The sequence below is a fragment of the Oryctolagus cuniculus genome, chromosome 2, assembly GCF_051225735.1.
Source record: "Oryctolagus cuniculus isolate XC-2025 breed Fujian yellow rabbit chromosome 2, ASM5122573v1, whole genome shotgun sequence".
NCBI lineage: Eukaryota > Metazoa > Chordata > Mammalia > Lagomorpha > Leporidae > Oryctolagus > Oryctolagus cuniculus.
The window spans coordinates 105,303,430-105,323,039 of NC_142868.1; the positions used below are offsets into that span (position 1 = coordinate 105,303,430).

A 19,610-nucleotide genomic window follows, 5' to 3' on the forward strand; every position below is an offset into this window, starting at 1 on the left:
GAAGCTTCTTAGCTTTTGCAAAGGAGGGCTAGTTAAACCAATGTGCTGCTACCATGAGAGAAGTTACTGGAACATTCTCAAGAGCAGGGCCAAGTTTTCTTCACCTTCCCAATCTCCTCAGGTATACTTGCGCTCTGGCTTGTGTGTGTGTGTGCATGAATGTATGTATGCATGTGTGTGTATGAGTGTGTGTGTGTGCATGTGTATGTGAGTGTGTATGAATGTATATGTGTATGTGTGTGAATGTATATGTGTGTGTATGAATGTATGTATGTGTGAATGTATATGTGTATGTGTGTATGAATGTATGTGTGTGTGCATGTGTATGTGAGTGTGTATGAATGTGTGTGAATGTGTGTATGAATGTATGTATGTCTGTGTGAAGGTATATGTGTATGAATGTATGTGTGTGCATGAATGTATGTATGCATGTGTGTGTATGAGTGTGTGTGCATGTGTATGTGAGTGTGTATGAATGTGTATGTGTGTGAATGTGTGTGTATGTGTGTATGAATGTATATGTGTATGTGTGTATGAATGTATGTATATGTGTGTGTGTGTGTGTCTATTTTTTAAACCTTGCTGCAGCTACGTCTGGAGGAGTTGCAGTCAACTGTGGCAGAGGCTGTAGTGGCCTGGCCTGGTCTATTCTCCCTCTCCTCCTAACAAATTTTATAAAGTGCAGAAATGGGCCCAGCTATAAAAATAAACAAGCAGCAAAAGACACCTTCTATATTTCCCAGTGAGAAACAAGCTTACACTCTGGTTAAGCAGTTGGTAACATCTGTCACTGAAGTGGCGCATCAGTCAAGAAGCCTTTCTGGGGCCGGTGCTGTGGTGTAGCGGGTAAAGCCGCCACCTGTGACACTAGCATCCCAAATGCTTCGTGTCCCAGCTCCTCCACTTCCAATCTAGCTCCCTGCTAATGGCCTGGGAAAAACAGACCAGATGGCCCGTGTGTGGGGGCCCCAGTTACCCACATGGGAGATTTGGAAGAAGATCCTGGCTCCTGGCTTTGGAATGGCTAGCCCAGGCCATTGCTGTCATCTGGGGAGTAAACCAGCAGACAGGAAGATCTCTCTCTCTCTCTCTGTAACTCTTTCAAATAAATAAATACATCTTAACCAAAAAAAGAAACTGCAGCTTTTCAATAACAAGTGATCTCAGATTGTGCCTTGCAGAGACAGTGGAGCAGGCAGTGGAGAGTGAGAAGACCTGGATCTCTGAGAAGGAAGAATTACAGGCACCAGCACATGTGGCTACGATGACCATGTTACCAAAACTGCATTTTACAGGAGGAATCTTTTTGAAGACAGTGACATCCCAGACCCTCATTTTAGAATACCTCTGAGGCCATATATATCTATAAATATACATATACATATGCAATTTGAATACAGTAACAGAGCAAACCACTGTGGTCCAGAAAGAGGGGGCCATACATCCAACGCTTGGGCAACGCTCCTAACTCTACTAATTCTGTAGCCCTAAATAGATGATTTTACCTCACTAGACAACTCCTATTATATAAAATAAAGGACCAGTTAGGGGGCTACTATAGTGGATCTACTTAAGTGTTTAGTGGGGGACCAGTGTTGTGGTGTAGTGGGTAAAGCCATATGTGTGCCCATTTGAGATCTGGCTGCTCGACTTCTGACCCAGTTCCCTGCTAATGCACTTGGGAAAGCAGCAGAGGACAGCTCAAGTACTGGGGCCCCTGCAGCCATGTGGGAAACTCCAGGCTCCTGGCTTCAGCCTAGCCCAGCCCAGCCCCAGCCACTGCAGCCATTTGGGGAGTGAACCAGAGGATCGAAGATCTTTCTTGTCTCTCTCCTTCTGTCCCTCTGGAAACTCTGCTTTTCAAGTAAACAAAAAAAAAAAAAAAAAAAAGGCGTAAAGAAGAAAAGGATGGAGGTGGGCATTTGGCACAAGGCTTAAGACACCTCCATCCCACATGGGAATGGGTGAGTTCCATGCCCAGCTCTGTTCCTAATTGGAAGACCTGGGTTGAATTCCAGGCTCCTGGCCTAGCACAGCCAGCCCCTGGTGCTACAGGCTTTAGGGAGTAAACCAGTGAATGTGAGATCTCACTCTCTCCCTTTCAAAGAGATAAATAAATAAGATTTTTAAAAAAGAGTGTTTTTAAAAAGACAAAGAAAAATATGGATTAGAAAGAAAATAATAAGGTAAGAATTTAGCAAGAAAGTAGACATAGAGAGTGAAAGAGAGGAAGAAACAAAGAGCACTACGTTAGTGCCATTAATAGGAGAAATTATAAACCTGGAACAAAGAACCAGGGTGTAGGAAATTAAAGTTATTAGCTGAGCTGAACTTAAATGTTTTAAAATTTAACCCATACATAATTTTTTAAAAATCAAAACAGTACAAAATTTGTTATAATAAAAAAATTCCCTCCCATTTCAAATTCCAGGGCAATAATTATTAACAATTTCATCTGGCTCCCTTCAGAAACATTTATATTGCCGTCAGGTTTAATTCTCACAACAACTTCTAGGATAAGTGGGATTCGCTTATAAATTCAGAAACCGAAGCTTCATCAGGTTGACTGAGCCAAGGTCGCATAGCCACAAAGAGGCGGAATTGGGTTTGGAACATGGCCCAGCCATTAATGCACATGCAGACTTCACACTCAGGAATCTCCTACAGAAACGCTGGCAGAGATGTCAAAGTGTATGTGATAACGGAACCCTGGAGCCGAAACATCCATCAGTTGGGGAGTGGTCATATAAATCATATCACATGTAAACTGTGAAACACTATGCAGCCATTAAAACGAAGGTTTAAAACATAAAGCAAACCAAGAAAGGCCACAATGGAAAACCTCTAAGATAACCACTTATTTTAAAAAGGCAAATGCAAGAAGTGGGGAGTTAAGTGTCTAATGGACACAGAGTTTCTCTTTGGGAAGATGAACAAGTTCTGGAGATGGATGGGGGTGATGGTTGCACAACAGTGCCAAAGTACTCAGTGCCACTGAACTGTTCACTTACAGATGGTTAAAGTGAATTTTATGTTATGTAGACTTTACCTCAATTTTTTTTAAATAAAAAGAAGCAAATGGGGAATATGACTATGATTCTCTCTTTGTGTAAAGGGAATGTGTGTAAACAAATGTGTTTTGGGGCTGGCGCTGTGGTGCAGAGGGTTAAGCCACCACCTGCAGTGCCAGCATCCCATATGGGTGCTGGTTCAAATCCTGGCTGCTCCACTTCTGATCCAGCTCTCTGCTATGGCCTAGGGAAGCAGTAGAAGATGGCCAAGTCCTTGGGTCCCTGCACCCATGTGGGAGACCTGGAAGAAGCTCCTGGCTTCTGATCAGCACAGCTCCACCTGTTGTGGCCAATTGAGGAGTGACCCAGCAGATGGAAGACCTCTCTCTCTCTGCCTGTCCTTCTCTCTCTGTGTAACTCCAACTTTCAAATAAATAAATAAACCTTAAAAAACAAAATATGTTTAGTCCTTTGTCTTATATTATTTCACCTGACCTGGTAAGGTTCCAGACTCCTGGGTATGCTAACGATGGGTCTGTGCCGCCCACCACGGAGCGCATGCTGGCATCACTCAAACTAATTCCTACCACTCCTTTTGCTACCTCTCACAGAACGCACTATTCAGGGCTTGCTTGATCTGCAGGCTTTCCACCCCTGTGTTAAACGTCAGCACAGACTCATCAAAGCTGAAACACGCTCCAACATGAAAAAGACGGCAGGAATGCTTACCCCTGCCCCCTACCGTTAAATTCCGATTTGGGCAGGCAGGCAGTGTTAGCAAGAGGAACTCGGGTGTTTGACTGCCCCAGCTGACCCGCACAGCCACAGGATGGCTCTGGCCAGTCCATGTAGAAGTCCTGGGCAGCTGCACAGCAGCTGTAGCTGGCCCCCAGCATGATAACCCAGCCTGGTCTGCACGATAGCCTAATCTGCACCATCCAAAATCCCCTTCTGTGCACTATCCAAACTCCCTTCCCTTCCAGGGCACCACCAGAACCGCCCACCCTTTCTGTGTCCTGCTCAAACGACCAAGCCCCCAACTTCCCTGTTGTGGAAACCGCAAGTCCCACAATGTTGCTGTGGGGAGCAATCCGGACTGGACTAAGTTACTGGAATTAAGACTTATTCTATGCATCTGCTCTCCCACAATATGGCGCTGGGAGAGAAGTAAACAGCTTCCGCACAGCTGCCTCCAGTTCAACCAATAAACTGTAGGACTTGCTCCTGATTGGAGAGCAGCGTACTCGGCGTGTGGGCAGCCGAGTTAGGATTGGCGGAGGAGGACTATAAAGGAGGAGAGAGACGGCATGCACCAGGAACATCTAAGGGGAACATCTAGCTGAAGGAACACCTGTGCAGCCCCCGAGAAGAGCCGGCCGGCGGTGTGCCGCTCCCCTGCGGAAGTGGGGAATGTGGCCAGGGGGAACTGCCCTTCCACGGAGGTGGAAGGGATAGTAGCCAACCCGGGAAGAACCAGCAGCAAACCCGGGGAGGGCCGAGCAGACGAAAGAACAGCGCAGGGTTCTGTGCCGTTCCTCCACGAAGAGGGGGAGCGACATAATGGTGCCGTGACTCGGATAGGAAACCTAGGACGGATAGGAAACTTAGGAGGGAAGAAACGGGAAGAACTGGGAAAATACCGGAGAGAGAGACTAGCAAACAGCCTAGGGGAAAGCCGGACGAGAAAGGTGCCGGAAGAAGCTATTGAAAGCCTAGGCATAGACTTGGATACGGACTGTGGGAAAGAAGTTAGGATTGAAAGCGAAAGTGAAAGCTTTCATAGACTCGGATGCGGACTATGGCGGGGAAGCTAGGAGATTGAAAGCGAAAGTGAAACCTGGAGGAGGCTTGGACTCGGATACGGACTGTGGGGAGTAGCCAGGAGAAATGAGAGGAATATTGTTGGAAGAAAACTTAAGGAAACATACCGGGTAGAGAAAAATGTTAGGGAGGATGAAGCCGCGAGTGCAGGCCGAGGCGGAGATATAAGCCACCTTGGAATTCTTCAAGTCACCCCGGGGAGCAAGAGGCGAAGATCTGGAACCAGAGGCAGAGACGTGGGCCGCCAGGTTGAAATTCGCCAGGTTAGTCCGGGGAACTTGGACTGAATGCCGGTGGTGGCGGAAACATTCGCGGAAGCCGCCTCGTGCAGAGAGAGCACGGGGCGTGAATAGATAGGGAACGCGGGGCTGGCGCGAGGCCGTGGTGCGGGCGCGAAGTGCGTGGAGACCGCGGAGCGTACGCGCAGAGCTGGGAACCCGCCGGTGGGGCGAGGCGCCGGGAAGCCGTGCAGAGCCATGAAGCTGCCGCGGGGCGAGGTGCCGAGAAGCAGCCTCGGGCGGGCGCCGGGAAACCGCGGGGATAAGAGAAACCGCGGGAAGTTTAGAAGTAAAATGAGAGAAATAGGAATGCTGGTAGATAGAAGTAAAATAGGAGAAATAGGAATGCCCGGAGATAGAGAAATAGAGAAAGGCCTCCCCACAACACAGCAATGAGAGAGCTTGGATTCGGTCTGCCTGATTAGGGCGATAAGCACCAGCAGGCGGCTCGACCAGAGTATGAGCTGCAGGTCACCGAAGATAGGCACGAATCAACACCAATAAGCCTCCCCACAATATGGCAATGAGAAGGCTTGGATTCGGTTTGCCTGATTGTTAGGGCTTGTAAGCCCCTGCAGGCAGAGCAGGGCATGCGCTGCAGGGCACTGAACACGGGCATGCATCAGCGCCTGAAAACTTCCTCACAACATGGCGAAGAGAGGACCCGGATTCGGTTTGCCTGATTGATAGGACGTGTAAGAACCTGTGGCAACTCTAGCAAGTAGAGCAGAGTGTGTGCCGTGGGACACCGAAGACAGGCGCGTATCAACGCCAAAAATAAAAAGAAAGGGGGATCTGTGGGGAGCAATCCGGACTGGACTAAGTTACTGGAATTAAGACTTATTCTATGCATCTGCTCTCCCACAATATGGCGCTGGGAGAGAAGTAAACAGCTTCCGCACAGCTGCCTCCAGTTCAACCAATAAACTGTAGGACTTGCTCCTGATTGGAGAGCAGCGTACTCGGCGTGTGGGCAGCCGAGTTAGGATTGGCGGAGGAGGACTATAAAGGAGGAGAGAGACGGCATGCACCAGGAACATCTAAGGGGAACATCTAGCTGAAGGAACACCTGTGCAGCCCCCGAGAAAGCCGGCCGGCGGTGTGCCGCTCCCCTGCGGAAGTGGGGAATGTGGCCAGGGGGAACTGCCCTTCCACGGAGGTGGAAGGGATAGTAGCCAACCCGGGAAGAACCAGCAGCAAACCCGGGGAGGGCCGAGCAGACGAAAGAACAGCGCAGGGTTCTGTGTCGTTCCTCCACGAAGAGGGGGAGCGACAGTTGCAAACTTAGAACCAACACCAGCTGGAAATATCCAACATGGATATGTCCATCTCCAATATGGTTATGAGGCAAATGCAAGAAGTGGGGAGTTAAGTGTCTAATGGAAGATGAACAAGTTCTGGAGATGGATGGGGGTGATAGTTGCACAACAGTGTCAAAGTACTCAGTGCCACAGAACTGTTCACTTACAGATGGTTAAAGTGAATTTTATGTTATGTAGACTTTACCTCAATTTTTTTTAAATAAAAAAGAAGCAAATGGGGAATATGACGATGATTCTCTCTTTGTGCAAAGGGAATGTGGCACAGCAGGATAAGTTGCCGCCTGCAACACCGGCTGCTCCACTTTTGATGCGGCTCCCTCCTAATGTACCTGGACAGCAGCAGCAGATGGCCCAAGCCCCTGGGCCCTGCACCCATGTGAGAGATAGAGCTCCAGGCTCTTGGCTTCAGCCTGGCCCAGCCCCAGATGTTGCAGCCATCTGGGGAGTGAATCAGCAGATGATTTATATTCTTTTCTTTCTTTTAAAGATTTATTTACTTATTTGAAAGACATAGTTACAAACAGAAGGAGAGACAGAGACAGAGATCTTCCATCCACTGCTTCACTCCCCTAAACAGCTGCAATGACCAGGCTGGGCCAGGCCAAAGCCAGGAGCCAAGAGCTTCTTCCTGGTCTCCCACATGGGTGCAGGCGCCCAAGGACTCATGCCATCCTCCGCTGCTTTCGCAGGCGCATCATTAGCAGGGAGCCAGATCAGAAGTGGAGCAGCCAGGACTCAAACCAGCACCCATATGGGATGCCAGCACTGAAGGCTGTCACTTAACCCATTGTGCCACAGCACCTGCCCCTGTTTTCTCTCTCTCTTTCTCCCCTCTCTGTAACTCTTTCAAATAATTAATAAATCAGTCTTTAAAAAATAAAATTACCATGAGGGAGGTGCACTCCCACTCCCATCATGCACCTAACACTATACTTTCTGGTATTTCCAAAAAGGGCATGGGAAATGGGCAGCACTCAAGTCCCACCCCAAACTCTGTCCCTTGTGAATATCCAACTAAGCCTCACACCAGACACCACCTATGCCTCCCAACAGTATGAAAGGACAGCCTGAGGTTTGTTGAGGAAGTCTTTTTGGTTTTTTTGAGTCTTTTTGTATGTGTCCTCCTGTCCTCCCTCCTTCCCTCCCTACCCCCCTCGCTCCCCGCCCCCTCTCATTTTTCCTTGGCTTTAACCAAATACTGTTTTCCAACACCCCTTGACTGCCTCCACCTTGAATTCTTTCATGCGTGGAGGGAAGTACTTGGAACAAGTCCAGCCAGCACCGGCTGCCCACAACAGTTTCAAGGCGTAAATGTCAGATGCAATGAAGGAGAGATGAGACCACCTCAGGACCACAGCTGCTGGAGACGGCACCATGCAAGGCAGCAGGTGGTATAACTTTCGCTACCCAAGCATCTTAACAGCAAAATTCTGGAAGACGATGAGACACAGTCAAGCATGTAATGTAGGCGATATCCCCATGGGCGGGCACCCACAGTTTAAAGCACAGTTACAGGAACTGTAAAACTGATTGACAGTTTGAGATGCTTGTCCTTCTATTTAAGTGCAAGCTTGGCTAAGAACATAACCTATCCTGAGGTTTATTTAAATGATTTTCTGAGAAACAAACATCGAAAACAGAGACTGTTTCTGGGGAAAGCCTTGCTCCCCTACCACAGCTCTGTTGCAGCTGTCGGGAGTTACTCAAGCCCAGGAGGAAAGAAAAGCTCATCCACTGCACCCACACTGAGCTGCCCAGGAGATGGGTCAGGGGCTACTGTGGAGGAAAAGGCTGGGGAAAATAAAATAAAACCAAGAGAGCACAATCCTGATGGACACGCATCCTCTAAGTCTGCAGGTCACAACCAAAACTGAAGCGATCTTTTCCACTACCAAATTTTCATTGGCTTTCTTTTTTTTCTTAACTTATTTTTTATTTGACCGATAGAGTTAGATAGTGAGGGAGAGAGACAGAGAGAAAGGTCTTCCTTCCATTGGTTCACTCCCCAAATGGCCGCTACGGCCGGAGCTACGCCGATCCGAAGCCAGGAGCCAGGTGCTTCCTCCTGGTCTCCCATGTGGATGCAGGGACCCAAGCACCTGGGCCATCCTCCATGCCTTCCCGGGCCACAGCAGAGAGCTGGACTGGAAGAAGAGCAACTGGGACTAGAATCCTGGCGCCACAGGCGGAGGATTAACCAAGTGAGCCACGGCACCGGCCCCATCATTGGCTTTCTTAAAAAAAAAAAAAAAAAAGGCTTGGGGCAGGCACTGGCAGCAGCAGCAAAGACACCTCTTGGGACACCTGTACTGGAGGGTATGGGTTTGAGTCCCAGCTCTGCTTCTGATTCCATCTTCTTGCTAATGCATCCTGGGAGACAGCACTGCCACCCACATGGGACACCCAGATAGAGTTTCTGACTCCTGGCTTTGGCCGCTGACCCAGCCTTGGCTGTTGCAGCCATTTAGGGGCATGAAACTGCAGAAGACTGATCTCCCTCTCTTCATTTTTCCCTCTCTCTCTGTAACTCCGCCTTTCAAATAACTTTTAAAAACAAATCTTCTCACCACACAAACAGGCATAGAGCACTGAAGTCTGTCTTTTTTAAAATTTATTTTTATTTATTCGAATGGCAGAAAGAGACACAGAGAGATCCTCCATCTACAGGCTCACTCCCCAAATGGCTGCAAGAGTCAAAGCTAGGCCAGGCTGAAGCCAGGAGTATCTAGGTATCCCATGTGGATATCATGGGGCTCAAACACTCCAGCCATCCTCTGCTACTTTCCCAGGCACATCAGTAGGGAGCTGGATCAGAAGCTGAGTAGTTGGGACTCACTGTTGCTCATATGGGATGCCAGCATCGTAGGTGGCAGCTTAAACCACTGTGTCACAAGGCTGGCCCGCCAAATCAATTTCACAATAATACTTCTTCCTAAGAAGCTAGCAGTAATCTTTTTGCCCTTTGTCAACACACTGATGGTACAAAGCAACAGTGCAGGGCTGGCGCATGTCTGGCCCGTGGGCTGTATAAGGCCAGTGAAATCGTTTGTTCTGGCCCTGCCAAGGCAACCGCAGATGGGACTTGAAATTCAATAAATCCGGGGCCAGTGCTGTGGTGTAGTGGGTAAAGCCACCACCTGCAGTGCCGCCATCCTATATGGGCGCCGGTTCGAGTTGCAACTGCTCCACTTCCAATCCAGCTCTCTGCTGTGGCCTGGGAAAGCAGTAGAAGATGGCCCAAGTCCTTGGGCCCCTGCACCCACATGGGAGACCCAGAGGAAGCTCCTGGCTCCTGGCTTTGGATCAACCCAGCTCTGGCCATTGCGGTCAATCGGGGAGTGAACCAGCAAATAGAAGATCTCTCTCCCTCTCTCTCTCTCTCTCTCTCTCTAATGCTCCTTTCTCTGTGTAACTCTTTCAATAAATACATAGATCTTTAAAAAATTAATAAATCCATAGCAGGATAATTTCTAAGCTTTTTAACTTTGTACGGCAGGCAAATGATGTTATAAATAACCAAATGGCCCTTGGCAGAAAAAAAGGCTCCCCTCCCCACGCCTGCAATAGTGAGTCCAACTGCTGACCTCTTACCTCTGGTCAAGACAGTAGGAGCTGGGCCAGCATTATGGTGCAATGGGTTAAGTTACCACTTGCAACACCAGCACCCCATATCTGAACACCAGTTCAAGACCTGGCTGCTCCGCTTTCAATCCAGTTTCCTAATGCACCCGGCATGACAGCCAACGGTCCAAATGCTTGGGCGCCTGCTACCCATGTGAGACCAGGATGGAGCTCCTGGGCCCTGGCTCTGGCCTGACCCAGCCCTAGATGTTGTCAGCATTGGGGGAGTGATCCAGCAGATGGAAGATCTGTCCGTCTCTCTCTCTGTTGCTCTGTCTTGCAAGTAAATAAACTTTTAAAAATGTCCTATCAAATAAATACCCAATTTTTTCTTAAAAGGAGACCATGATGAAGCAGTACCAACTATTAATGTAAGTCTTGTCCCCTGACCTCTTTTGTGTGGCCTGTGCGGACAGGGCAGTATGCAGCAAGCTTCACACACACACACACACACACACACACACACACCCGGCATACCAAAGTGAGCTGGCTCTCCCCAAGAAAAGCACACAGCCACCGAGCGACCAGCAGGCGCTCCTCTGCTGCGGCTTTCACGAAATACCATTTTTACTGCAAAGAGACCCCCACACACGGCTATTTAGACTTCTGCTGGGCAGGCATTTCTTGAAACTGACGTGAGCCTGTCAGCTTAGGAAACCGACCGGCAGCCACTTGTTGCCACTGTGCAACAAACAGCTTTCAACCGGCGTCGGAAAACTTGTGTCCACCACCACCTGGACTGTGGCAGCTTGTTTAAACACCTTCCCGTCGCAATCAGTGCCGACTTGTTATTTGGTAACACTAACGAAATGCAGCGCGTTGAGGGTTTTCCAACGGACAAGCGAGGTTGTTAGGCTTGGGGAACCGGGCCATTCAAACAGCACGACCGAGGGAGGGAATCGGGGCGGAAGGGCGCTACTCCGCACCCACACCAGCGACCCCGAAGGTCCGATGCAGCCACAAGGCCCACCCCTATCGGAGAAGGCGGCCGAGAGGCTCCCGCGTCGCCCAGCGAGACCGGATCTCTCCGAGTAGGCAGACCCCAGGGCAGCGGCCCGGCGCCGGGCCCCGCGGGGCAGGGCAGGGGCTGCGGAAAGCGCCGAGTTCTTTGTTTCGGAAAACACGGTTTCAGGAAAATACGTTTAAGGCGCCGGCACCCCGCGGATCTGCTCGGCGCTGGTTCCCGAGCACTCCTAACACAGCAGAGGTCCACGGGCACGGCCGGCCACAGGCTTTGGGGTCCTGAGACCACCCCTGCAGGGGCGCACGGACTGCAGCCGCCAGAACGCGGGGCACCACCCCGGCAGCTCCGTCCGTACCTGCCCGAGCCCGGCTCCGCGCCCGCGCCCGCGCCCGCGCCCGCACCCGCACCCGCACCCTCGGCGGCACCTCCAGCGCCGTGAGCTCCAGCCTGCGAGCCCACGCTGCCACCGCCAGGGGCAGGAAGCCGCACGGCTCGGACGCGCCAGGCCCGGCCAGCAGGCCAGCGACGAGGCCCGACGTGGCGCCGCCGCCAGCGCGGACGCGGCCCGTACCTGTTGGTCATTCCGGCCGCCACGCCCAACATGTCTCCGCAGTCGGCCGCCGCCGCCGCCGGCCCTCAGCGCCTCAGCCCCTCAGCGCCTCAGCGCCTCAGCCCCACCGTGCAGCGCCCGCCTCGTCGTCCTCCTCAGCCGCAGCGGCCGGCGCCAGGCGGGCTGGGCCAGGAAGGCGAGGCGGGCGGGAGGTGGGCGGGAGGCCGCCGGACCGCCCCGCCCCCAGCCGCAGCCCGGCCCCGCCCCCAGCCGCAGCCCGGGTCCGGCCCCGCCCCCCGCCCCGCCCCCGCCCCGCCAAGGGGCTGATCTGTAGGAGGTGAGGCGGGCACAGGCCGGCCCCGCCCCCCGCCGCAGCCCGGCCCCGCCCCGCCCCGCCCCCGCCCCGCCCAGCCAAAGGGGTGTTCTGCAGGAGGTGAGGCGGGCGCGGGCCGGGCCCGACCAAGGAGCGAGTCCCCGGCTTTGGGTGCCGCCGGAGCTTGGAGCTCGCGTCAATGTCGCGTGTCGCGTGCTGCCCCCCTTAGGGCCCTGGGAAAAGCCAGCCTCACCCCGAGCAGCTTGGCTCCTGCTTCTGCGCGGGTCCCTGCAGCTTGCACGCGTGGAGTCCGCAAACCCTGCCCCCCTCAGGTCGCTCCTGCGAGTTATTTACCCGAAGCAGAAAGCGCTCCTCCAGGGTGTCTGGCTCTGTCACCCTAGCCACTCTGCAATGGAGTAAAAACGGCCACCAGGCCCGAGTGTGGGAGGGAGACGCTGCCCCCCCCCCCCAGCCCCACGTCCACGTCTGTTCCAGGGACGGAAACTGTAGCCTGGCCTTGCAACGCCCGGATCCTGGTCAGGCGCTCTGGCACCTCCGCCTCCCTGCTAATGAGCACCCTGGAAGGCAGCCGGTGATGGCCCACGTGCTGGGGTCTCTGCCACATGGAATTCCTGGCTCTTGGCTGCGGCCTGGCTCAGCCCCTGCGGTTGCAGGCATCTGGGTGAGTGACCCAGTACCTGGGAGATCTGTGTCCCTGCGGCTCTGCCTGGATGAAGCTCCTGGCTCCTGGCTCCCAGCTTCCTCCTGATTCAGCACTGGCCGGTGGGGTCACCTGGGGAGTGAACCAGCAGATGGAAGATTTCTGTCTCTTCCTCTGTGCAACTCTTTCAGATAAATAACTCTTTGAATAAAAACTGGGGCCACAGGCATCCCGTGTGAGGTGGCGTCCAGGTTGCTTCACTTCCCATCCAGCTCCGTGTTAATGGCCTGGCCTGGGAAGGCTGCGAGGATCGCCAGGGGCTTGGGACCCTGCACCCACATGAAGCTCCTGGATCCTGACTTCCGCCCAACCCGGCTGCAGCCCTTGTGGGCATTTGGGAGTAAACCAGCAAATGGAAAAATCTCTATCTCCCCCCCTTCTCTCTGTAACTTTGCCTTTCAAATAAATCTTTAAATAAAAATTAAAATCATTAACAAGCAAGTATGAGAGAGGTATATTAACATACTAGAAGAAAACACAGGAGAAGAAAAATTAAAGGTAGAGTGGCAGGAGACTTCAAAAAGGATAAAAACCATAAAATTAAAGATTGATAAATGTAGCAAAATAAAATCTAAAATTTCTGTGTAACAAAAATGGCAAGTTGCAACTGAGGAAAATATCTGTGAGATACATGACCAAAAAAATCTAATTTCCTTATTACAGAAGGAATCAGTATGACTCTGTTCAACATCTAAGAGAAAAACAGACAAGGGATATAAACAGGCTTCCATAGAATGACTTTGTAAAATATTTCTGTAGGGGCCTGTGTGGCGCAGCAGGTACACTGTTGCCTGCAATGCTGGCATCCCATTTGGGTGCCTGTTGGAGTCCCAGCTGCTCCATTGCCCATCCAGCTCCCTGGTAACACACCTGGGAAAAGCAAAGATGGCCTAAGTACTTTGACTCCTGCCCCCATGTGGGAGACCTGGATGGAGTTCATGGCTCCTGGCTTCCACTTGAGGAGTGAACCAGAGGGTGGAAGATCTCACTTTCTCTCTGTCTTTCCCTCTGTCTAATTCTGCCTTTCAAATAAATAAATGTCTTTAAAATTTTTTAAATAAAATAGTCATTTATTTTCATATTTGATAGACAAAGAGACAGGGGGGGAAAGACGAAGTAGTTGATCTGCTGCTGGTTCACTCCCCAAGTGTTCACAAGGAAGCCATGACCTCTATCTGAGTCTCTCACGTGGGTGGCTTGGACCCAAGGACTTGGGCCATCATCAGCTATTTCCCCAGGCACGTTAGCAGGGAGCTGGATTAGCAGCAGAGTAGGGGCTGGCACTGTGGCTTAGCAGGTAGAGCCACTGCCTGCAGTGCCAGGATCCCATATGGGTGCTGGTTCTAGTCCCAGCTGCTCCTCTTCTGATCCAGCTCTCTGCTATGGCCTGGGAAAGCAGTAGAAGATGGCCCAAACCCTTGGCCTCTACACCCATGTGGGAGACCCGGAAGAAGCTCCTGGCTCCTGGCTTCGGATCGATGCAGCTCCGGCCATTTTGGCCAATTGGGGAGTGAGCCAGCAGATAGAAGACCTCTCTCTCTCTCTGCCTCTCCTCTCTGTGTGTAACTCTTTCAAATAAATAAACAAATCTTAAAAAAAAAAAGTACAGGAAAGTATCCAGTATCATAAATAAAATGAAAATAAAATACCATTTCCATTTATGCAAAAATTAAAACTTGACAGGTTACAGGGAAAAAGCTGCTTTGACTTAGTGTCAATGGGAATGTAAATTCATTTAATTTTTGTGGAAAATGAGTGGACAGTAGCTATCATAATATAAAATTCAGCCCTATTTTGGCCATGGAAATCCACATTTTAGAATTTATCTTACAGATGTATTCTATGTGCACACCAAAAGTATGTACAAGGTTTCAAGATACCCTGGGAACTACTTATGAACTAAATGACTTGACTGAGACCGACAGAGCGATGCCATAAGCCTTAGCGCCATTTTAGTTCCTTAACTGTGTGAAAAGGGGCCTTTCCAGCCCCCTGCATTCTTCCTTTAACCAGCTGGAGCACCGGCCAAGTTTGGAAAACCCAGGGAAACGCACTCAGCCCTGCAATACGCCCTCCCTGGCAGGAACCCTCAGCTGCTTTGACTACAGAAGCCTCAGGCTGTAAGGGGGTTGGGCTTTCTGTCACTGTTCACCCTGTGCCAGTAACCTCTCAGGTTTGTTCCCTGAATAAACCTCTTCTGGCTATGAGTTTGTGTCTTGCCTCCTCTTTGCCTGGCTCTTCTTTCCTTACAGAGACTTACTTTAAAATGTGGCAGTGGGGGGAGATGTGGGTAGGAGTCTCAGTGGAAGCAGACTGGCTGTAAGTCGATAACTGATGATACTGCCGCAGAGGTGCATGGGATCCTTAGATTGTTGCATTATATATAGAGTTGCATATAAAGTTTCCATGGAAAAAAAAATTCATGGAAGATAGAAAGTATGTATAAGGAGAATCCTTGCAGTTTTGTTTGTTAGAGCCTTTAGGAAAGTTTATTCAGCACACTGAATATATTATGGTTCTTATACATGCAACTGCAACTATGTAGCTATTATTAAGAATAGAGCAGGTGTTTGGTGTACCTGCATCCCATCTGGGAGTCTTTGTGTTCTGTTCTTTTTTTTTTTTTAAGGTTTATTTATTTATTTGAAAGTCAGAGTTACACAGAGAGAAAGAGAGAGGTCTTCCAGAGAGGTCTTCCATTCACTGGTTAACTTCCCAGATGGCCACAACAGCCAGAGCTGCGCTGACCCAAAGCCAGGAGCTTCTTCTGGGTCTCCCACACAGGCGCAGGGGCCCAAGGACAGAGAGAAAGGTCTTCCTTTGCCGTTGGTTCGCCCTCCAATGGCCGCCGCGGCTGGCGCGCTGCAGCCAACGCACCGCGCTGATCCGATGGCAGGAGCCAGGTGCTTCTCCTGGTTTCCCATGGGATGCAGGGCCCAAGTACTCGGGCCATCCTCCACTGCACTCCCTGGCCACAGCAGAGAGCTGGTCTGGAAGAGGGGCAACCGGGACAGAATCCGGCGCCCCGACCGGGACTAGAACCCGGTGTGCCGGCGCCGCAGGTGGAGGATTAGCCTAGTGAGCTGCGGTGCCAGCCTGACTTTGGCCATCTTATACTGCTTTCTCAGGCCATAGCAGAGAGCTGGATCGGAAATGGAGTAGCTGGGACTCAAACCAGCGCCCATATGGGATGCCAGCAGTGCAGATTGCGGCTTTACCTGCCACAGTTCCGGCCCCTTGTGTTTTGTTCTGAGTGCTGGCTCTGCTCTCTACTGCAGCTTCCTATTAATGCACACCATGGGAGGCTGCAGATGGCTCAAGTAGTTGGGTTTCTGCCACAAGTTTCAGTACGACCCAGTCCAGTCCTGGCTTTTGTGGGCATTTGGGGAGTGAGCTAGCAAATGTGCCCCCCTCCCCCATCTTTCTGTCTCTGTCTTTCAAATGAAGAAAAATGTTTAAAACGTTATAAAAATAACAATGGCCCAGAAGCATATAAAAAGATGCTCAACACCACTAATCATTAGGGAATGGCAAGTTAAAACCACAGGAGTTAGCACCTTATACCCATTAAGATGGATTCTATAAAAAACATAAGACACACAAATAGACAAAGCCAGAAAAGAGCAAGTGTTGACAAGAATGTGGGGAAAGTCGAAGCCTTTAGTGCTGCTAATGGGAATGGAGAATGGTACTTCTACTGCGGAAAAAAGGATGGTGGTTCCTCCAGAAATTAAACATAAAGAAGCGGGCATTGTGGCGCAGTGGGGTTGAGCCACTTCTTGTGAAGCCGGCATCCCACATCTGAGTGCCGATTTGAGTCCTAGCTGCTCCACTTCTGATTCAGCTGCCTGCCGGTGCCTCTGCAAACACAGCAGATGATGGCTCAAGTGCTTGGGTCCTTGCCACCCATGTGGAAGGCCTGGGTAGAATTCTGGGCTCCTGCCTTCAGCCTGTCTCAGCTATTGCAGACATTTTAGGAGTGAACCAGCAGATGGAAAATCTCTCTCCCTTCTCGCTTTCTCTCTCTGTCACTCTACCTTTTGAATAGTTAAATAAATCTTAAAAATAGAAATTAAAATAGAATTACCATATGATCAAGCAACTCCCACTTCTGAATACCTACCCAAAAAGAAGGGTCTTGACGAGGTATTTGTCTGCCTGTGTTTGTGGAAGTATTATTCCCAGTAGTCAAAAGGGATAAGCAACCTTGCATGCCCATCACTGGATGATATGTGTATCCATACAATGTGGATGAACCTTGAGGACACTACAGTAAGTGAAATAAAGCAATCACCAAAAATGCAAACGCAGTGTGATTCCACTTATGTGAGGCACCTAGGATAATCAAATTCACAAAGACAGAAGGTAGAATGATGGTTGTCGGGGTTGGGGGCAGGAAGACTGGGGAGTTATTGTTCAATGATACAGAGTTTCAGTTTTGCAAGTGGAAAAAGCTCTAGAGATTTGGTTGTGCAACAATGTGAATACACTTAACATTACTGAACTTTACATTTCAAAACGGTTACAGTGGCAAACCTTGCCACGGCTCAGTAGGCTAATCCTCTGCCTTGTGGCACCAGCACACCGGGTTCTAGTGCCAGTCGGGGCGCCAGATTCTGTCCCAGTTGCCCCTCTTCCAGGCCAGCTCTCTGCTGTGGCCCGGGAAGGCAGTGGAGGATGGCCCAAGTGCTTGGGCCCTGCACCCCATGGGAGACCAGGAGAAGCACCTGGCTCCAGCCTTCTGGCCACGGCAGCCATTGGAGGGTGAACCAACGGCAAAGGAAGACCTTTCTCTCTGTCTCTCTCTCTCACTGTCCACTCTGCCTGTCAAAAAAAAAAAAAGTATATTTTTCTACAACTGAACAAATAATAAAGCAAATGATGAGTAATAATAATGCTCTTCAACATATATTTTCTGTAATGAGGAGACAAAACAAGAGGCAAAAGTTCATTTTGCTACCATCTGAAGTAAGGTAGATGAGAAATACCCCCCATGCCTGCTTAGATATGCAGAAATATCGGAAAAGTATTAAAGAAACAATTAACAGATGCTGAGTCCTGTAGAGAGGCTAAGAATTAGAAGTGATTGGAAAATGTGGATGTAATCTGTATTTCCATAATGGAGAAAAATCATGAAAAATTCCAGTAAATAAGATTGCATAGTAGGCCGGCGCCGTGGCTCAATAGGCTAATCCTCCACCTTGCGGCGCCGGCACACCGGGTTCTAGTCCCGGTTGGGGTGCCGGATTCTGTCCCGGTTGCCCCTCTTCCAGGCCAGCTCTCTGCTATGGCCAGGGAGTGCAGTGGAGGATGGCCCAGGTGCTTGGGCCCTGCACCCCATGGGAGACCAGGAAAAGCACCTGGATCCTGGCTCCTGCCATCGGATCAGCGCGGTGCGCCGGCTGCAGCGGCGGCCATTGGAGGGTGAACCAACGGCAAAAGGAAGACCTTTCTCTCTCTGTCTCTCTCTCACTGTCCACTCTGCCTGTCAAAAAAAAAAAAAAAAAAAAAAGATTGCATAGTAATATGAGAAAATATTTGCATAGTGCAGTAATTGTATAGAGTAAGTTAAATTTTTTATATAGTATGTGGTTTACAAGTAGTTCGATTTTGTTGGAAAACCATTTTCTACATTTCTCTTTTGTACTAGATTTTAGATAGAAAATAAACACTAAAAAAATCTTAGAGCTTTAGTAGTGATTGGTCTTTCATTTCTAACATTGTCCATCTTCCAACTTCTTTTTGAATAGAGTTTTTTGTTGTGTGCATGTTCCCTTTTATTAAGGTGAAGCAAAAGATTAACTAGTGGGTCAATTATCTTGTGTGGTTGCTCCTATGCTTGCATTTTATAAATCAGGTGTATCTTTACAGTACCTTGCTTAAGCTTGCTATCACTTCAGGAACTTGGCTAAAACCATGGCTTCCTCTCAGTTTCTGACTGGTGGTTTAAGGTGGTAACACACCATCGTCATAGCTGTTCTGTCTGCAGAATGTGCTGTAGGGTGAGCCTGTTTTTGTGGTTGACCAAAGGCTGTCAGAAGGAAAACATGGAAAAAATCATCCATTGCTCTTGAACGCAAAATTAACTTTCTTACTGCTCAATCTTCTGTGAAGTTTTTCAGGACGAAAACACAGATGTCTCCATGGCTGCTTCATTTATTTTTGCTCTGAATCTCATTACCCAGCTTTTTAAAATGAAATTTGGTGTTTGTAAGTTTGTGTATTATATGGATGTATAAATACATACATTTAAACTTACACAAAAAAGCACATTTTTTGGAAATATTTTGAAGGCTATATTCATACAGATCAGTGATTAGTATGTCTGCTCTTATTTTCCACCTCCATTAATTTCAGTGCCCAAGCACTCAGCCAGAGGGCAAAGAAAAAAGCACTTTTCTGCCTGCAAAATAAGAAGTTACTCTCTCTTGCATCTTCAGAACTTTTCTTTAGAAAAACTTAACTATAGGGGCTGGGGCTGTGGTGAAGTGGCTAAAGCTGTGACCTGCGGCGCTGGCATCCCATATGGGCGCCGAGTTCTAGTCCCAGATGCTCCTCTTCCAGGCCAGCTCTCTGCTGTGGCCCGGGAGTGCAGTGGAGGATGGTCCAAGTCCTTGGGCCCTGCACCCGCATGAGAGACCAGGAGGAAGCACCTGGCTCCTGGCTTCGGATCAGCGCAGCTCTGGCCAGTGTGGTCAATTGTAGAGTGAACCAGTGGATGGAAAGCCTCTCTCTCTCTCTTCCTGCCTCTCCTCTTTCTGTGTAACTCTGACTTTCAAATAAATAAATAATTCTTAAAAAAAAAAAAAAACAGAAAAAAGAAAAGTTTACTATAAAGTAAGGCTGAATTGTGAAGTACTGATGTCAGCCTGGGCTGGGTTCAAACCAGCAAACCAGCTCGGCCATCCCTGAGTGCCTTTCAGACTTCACCGTCTACTTTCAGCTGATATTCCACATGCTTTTTCCTCTTTAAAAATGATGTACTATTTCCTTAAAAATGCATAGCATT

The 19,610-nt window shown here is 49.6% G+C and overlaps 1 protein-coding gene and 1 long non-coding RNA gene across 7 annotated transcripts in view; one reads left to right on the forward strand and one right to left on the reverse strand.

The window, feature by feature from the left end:
* Positions 1–11,733, reverse strand: part of LIMS1 (LIM zinc finger domain containing 1) — a 151,463-nt gene extending 139,730 nt beyond the window's left edge. For all 6 annotated transcript variants that reach the window (XM_089327423.1, XM_089327422.1, XM_070068682.2 and 3 more), the window contains exon 1: positions 11,589–11,733. Coding sequence is in view for 4 of the 6 variants with exons in the window: in XM_070068682.2 (XP_069924783.1) it covers positions 11,589–11,620 (32 nt within the window). In the remaining 2 variants the exon portion in view is untranslated. The remainder of the gene's footprint in view (positions 1–11,588) is intronic.
* Positions 11,734–11,996: 263 nt separating this feature from the next.
* Positions 11,997–13,062, forward strand: LOC138848542 (uncharacterized). The gene is made up of 2 exons (XR_011386421.2): positions 11,997–12,562; positions 12,733–13,062. It is a non-coding gene; the product is annotated as an uncharacterized LOC138848542 (long non-coding RNA).
* Positions 13,063–19,610: the final 6,548 nt, after the last annotated feature.